At 48.1% G+C, this 3,414-nt stretch overlaps 1 protein-coding gene across 3 annotated transcripts; it reads right to left on the bottom strand.

Annotated features, from left to right (window-relative positions):
* Positions 1 to 260: 260 nt before the first annotated feature.
* On the bottom strand, positions 261 to 2,758 carry BEX5 (brain expressed X-linked 5). 3 transcript variants are annotated; one of them, XM_019956491.2, is made up of 3 exons: positions 2,602 to 2,758; positions 1,412 to 1,478; positions 261 to 860 (listed from the first exon to the last, which is right to left on the bottom strand). In XM_019956491.2, the coding sequence occupies exon 3, from the start codon at positions 829 to 831 to the stop codon at positions 493 to 495; it is 339 nt and encodes a 112-aa protein (XP_019812050.1). In that variant the 5' UTR covers positions 832 to 860; positions 1,412 to 1,478; positions 2,602 to 2,758; the 3' UTR covers positions 261 to 492. The 3 variants fall into 3 exon arrangements, with proteins under 3 accessions (XP_019812050.1, XP_070641457.1, XP_019812049.1); XM_070785356.1 differs by having other exon boundaries at positions 2,606 to 2,758; XM_019956490.2 differs by lacking the exon at positions 2,602 to 2,758 and adding an exon at positions 2,433 to 2,555.
* Positions 2,759 to 3,414: the final 656 nt, after the last annotated feature.

Below are 3,414 nucleotides of genomic sequence, written 5' to 3'. Positions count from 1 at the left end.
TTATGTCTTTAAATTGTGTCTCAAATATTTATTGTCTCCATTCCCTTTATAATCTGATTGGTAAGTTCTTTGATTATATTTTTTTTTTGACACATGTATAATTATTTTGGGAAAATAAGAAAAAAACAGCTAATCAAGAAAATAAAAAGACACATTCAGATCTCTCTCTGTGTGTGTGTGTGTATATATATATATATATATATATATATATATATATATATAAAATGCATGCTTTAAAATGAGATAGTGTATCTACTGACTGCTTTTTGAACTGCTTTATTAGCTTTACAATATGTAATAGACATCTTTTCATGCAAGTTCATAAAAGCTCCCCTGCTTTTCTGCAAGTTGACAGAAATCCTTACAAAGTCAAAAGTGAAAATGAAATCACTAATCTGAAAAATGACAGAACATAAAAGGTTCAGAGTAAAGGGTACATCAAGAAAATGCAAGTTTGCACAGCAGGGGGTTTATGATTATTAACCTCAGCATTCAAGGCATAAGGCAAAATTCATCATGATGGTCATGGTGAGGAGGATCTCCAATAAGAATGCGCAGACTGTACCTTAGCTGAAGCTCCCTAATTTTCCTCCTTAGCTCTCTCATCTCCTCCATGAACCTCTCCATATCATCAGCATCTCCATCTATGATGTCAATGTTATTGACAAGCCCATTGGGCATATCCTCTCTAAAATCCTGGGCAGGTGGGTCCCAATCCCCTCTAACATTTTCTCTAGGCTTGGGGCCTTCACCACCTCCCATAGGGCAAGCTTCTTCATTCTGCACCGGAGCCTGCTCCTCTTCTCTCCTTTCCTTGGGGTCCTTTTCCATCTTGAGATTTTTTTTCCCGCTTCTTCTTCCTAGGAGATGAAAGGATTGAATGCTTTGTAATAACAAGATTCAGAGCTCTGTGAGCAAATGTTTCACCACCTGAGAGACTTCAGTGTGTCCTCTAAGGGGGTGCCCCAGATCCAAAGAAAAGAAGGTGAAAGTGAAGTCGCTCAGTCGTGTCGGACTCTTTGATACCCCATGGACTGTAGCCTACCAGGCTCCTCCATCCATGGTATTTTCCAGGCAAGAGTACTGGAGTGGGCTGCCATTTCCTTCTCCAGCCCCAGATCCAGCCCTGCCCCAAAGCCCATCATTTTCCCTGAAAATCCTTCCCTCCTCCACTCCTGGCTCCCAGTGGATGGTGGGCAGGACCATGGCGGAAAGACCAGGCCTTAGCCTCCGGAGCTCCTTACAAGTTGTCCAGGGGCACCCAGAGCTTGCCCTTCTACTCCCTTCTTCTGTCACCAGCCACAGGCCCACAGTCTCGGCCAGGTTTCTCCTGCACTTAGTCGGGCAGGGAGGGCTGGAATTCCCCCCATTCTGCACCCTTACAATAGAGAGTCCCAGGCATCTCCCATACCTGCAGGGATCAGAAGCAGTCTTCCTCTCTCAGCCTTGAAATCTGCTGCACCAACGGACCTAAAGACCTACAGACAGAAATGCGACAATAGCCAGCACTGATCACTCTGATTAAAGGACCAGCGTGAGGGTGGGGCGACAGCTGTCTAGTGAGTTTAGGACTCCGCTAGAAATGTGTTGCTGCCTTCCCTTTCTCCTCTATCCCTTCTCAGGGCTTTTATTCCTGCCCTGTGACCCTGTCTTCCAGAAACAGACATTCTAATCAAAGCTGATTATTTCAAAACCTCTTCTTTATGCCCCTCATCTCCACTGTCTGGTCCTTCCCCGTCATCTAATTACCATTTCTTGAAAGCAAAGGGACAACTTGCGAGGCGGGGGCAATCCAAAGAGCTTGCTGGGTGGCTACGTGGTTTATTTATAAATAATTGCAATGTAGGTATCTGCCAGGACCTTTCGGGGACCAGTGGACTTTCTGGAGCTCACCCTTCTTCCACTGCCCACCATTTTATGCATCAAGATGGACGAAGGGAGAAGAGGTAACGTGGGCATAGCAAACCTGTCCCCGCTGTGGCGTCAGCGCTTTGTCAGGCTTACCCTAGCGTCCGCAGGCAGTGCCCACACTCACACCGACCTGAAGCGACCAGAAACTGTTTCCTGCTCCCGGCCTATGTTCAGAAGTCCGTAGCACACGCAATCGATTGCCTCTTCCATAGAAGGGACGTGCTTCCCACACCTAATCCCTGTCTCTATCCTCTGCAGCAGCAGCCGGTCCCCTCCCCTACTCTTCCTTCGAGTTCCCACAGCCACCATTTCCGGCTCCAAAATGGAAGGAAAGTGAAGAAATACCGGGAACGGAGGCTTAGACCCGCTGCAGAGTCTGCCACCCCCAACCCAGGGTTGCCGGTTGCGCGCCCCTCCCAGCTAGCTGCAGTAATCAGGTCGTTTCTAGCAGTCTCCTTTCCCGGTCCTTCTCTTCCAGACATTGCCCAATCGCCCAACTCTTCGGAGATACTGTCTCGTACCCATTCTTCAACCCTTGGCGCCTCTTGAATTCCTCCCACCAAGTCCTCCATTTCTTGCACCAAACAAACGTGAGGTCATCGGAGAAGCAGTAGAGAGAATCGAGTCCTGGCCTCGCTCTGGTCTTTACCCTTAGGCCCCCGCTCCCCTCCCCAGTCAGCGCCCTCCAACCTGCCGAGGATCGCAGTCAGCTTCCACGACTTCCTCCTTTGTGGGTACAGTTCGCCCACCTTAAGGCAACAGCGAGTCGGCGCACAGCCGCAAAGGACTACGGACTGCAACTGGAAAGAGAGACCAGTTTAAGCGCAGGCTCTAGGTCTGCGTCACCGTGAGCTCACATCCCGATTTGAGGTTCCTACCTGCGGAGCTAGAGAGGGCTGGGGGCGGGAGCAGGGGCGTGGCCACCTTTTGCCTCATTCCTACTTTCCCCCCAACTATACCACTGGGTACTGCAGATCCATTATTTATTTATTTGTTTGTTTGTTTGTTTGTTTATCTATTCATTTTTCTATTTAGCATCTTCGACACCAAACAGGTCATAGTATTTTGTCGTTTGTATTTGCCTTTTTCCTGATTTCTGCTGGAGCTTTTAAAGAATTGCTTCTTCCTCTTCTGTACTATTAAATGTTCACTTCTCTCCCTTCCACTCTGAAGCAAGTAAAACCTAGAATTTCCCCCATCAGTCTTGTTGGTTTTGTCCCAGGCTGGAACCGGGACAGGGTGTGTTGGGGTTGGGGAGTGCGAGTCTAGAAAGTCTGGAAAACAGGTAGGAGGTAGTCAAGGCTATGCTTTTTCCAGTGGTCATGTATGGATGTGAGAGTTGGACTGTGAAGAAGGCTGGGCGCCGAAGAATTGATGCTTTTGAACTGTGGTGTTGGAGAAGACTCTTGAGAGTCCCTTGGACTGCAAGGAGATCCAACCAGTCCATTCTGGAGGAGATCAGCCCTGGGATTTCTTTGGAAGGAATGATGCTAAAGCTGAAAC

The sequence above is a fragment of the Bos indicus genome, chromosome X (assembly GCF_029378745.1).
Source record: "Bos indicus isolate NIAB-ARS_2022 breed Sahiwal x Tharparkar chromosome X, NIAB-ARS_B.indTharparkar_mat_pri_1.0, whole genome shotgun sequence".
In the NCBI taxonomy this organism is placed as follows: Eukaryota; Metazoa; Chordata; class Mammalia; order Artiodactyla; family Bovidae; genus Bos; species Bos indicus.
This window is presented reverse-complemented; position numbering and strand designations above follow the sequence as displayed.

Bases quoted from the DNA above. Each gene is read 5' to 3' on its own strand.
- BEX5 (XM_019956490.2), bottom strand. From the start codon at position 2,483: ATGGAGGACTTGGTGGGAGGAATTCAAGAGGCGCCAAGGGTTGAAGAA. The intron at 1,479-2,432 runs GTACGAGACAGT...TTCTGTCTGTAG, and splicing joins CGCCAAGGGTTGAAGAATGG to GTCTTTAGGTCCGTTGGTGC. The intron at 861-1,411 runs GTATGGGAGATG...TTCATCTCCTAG, and splicing joins ACTGCTTCTGATCCCTGCAG to GAAGAAGAAGCGGGAAAAAA.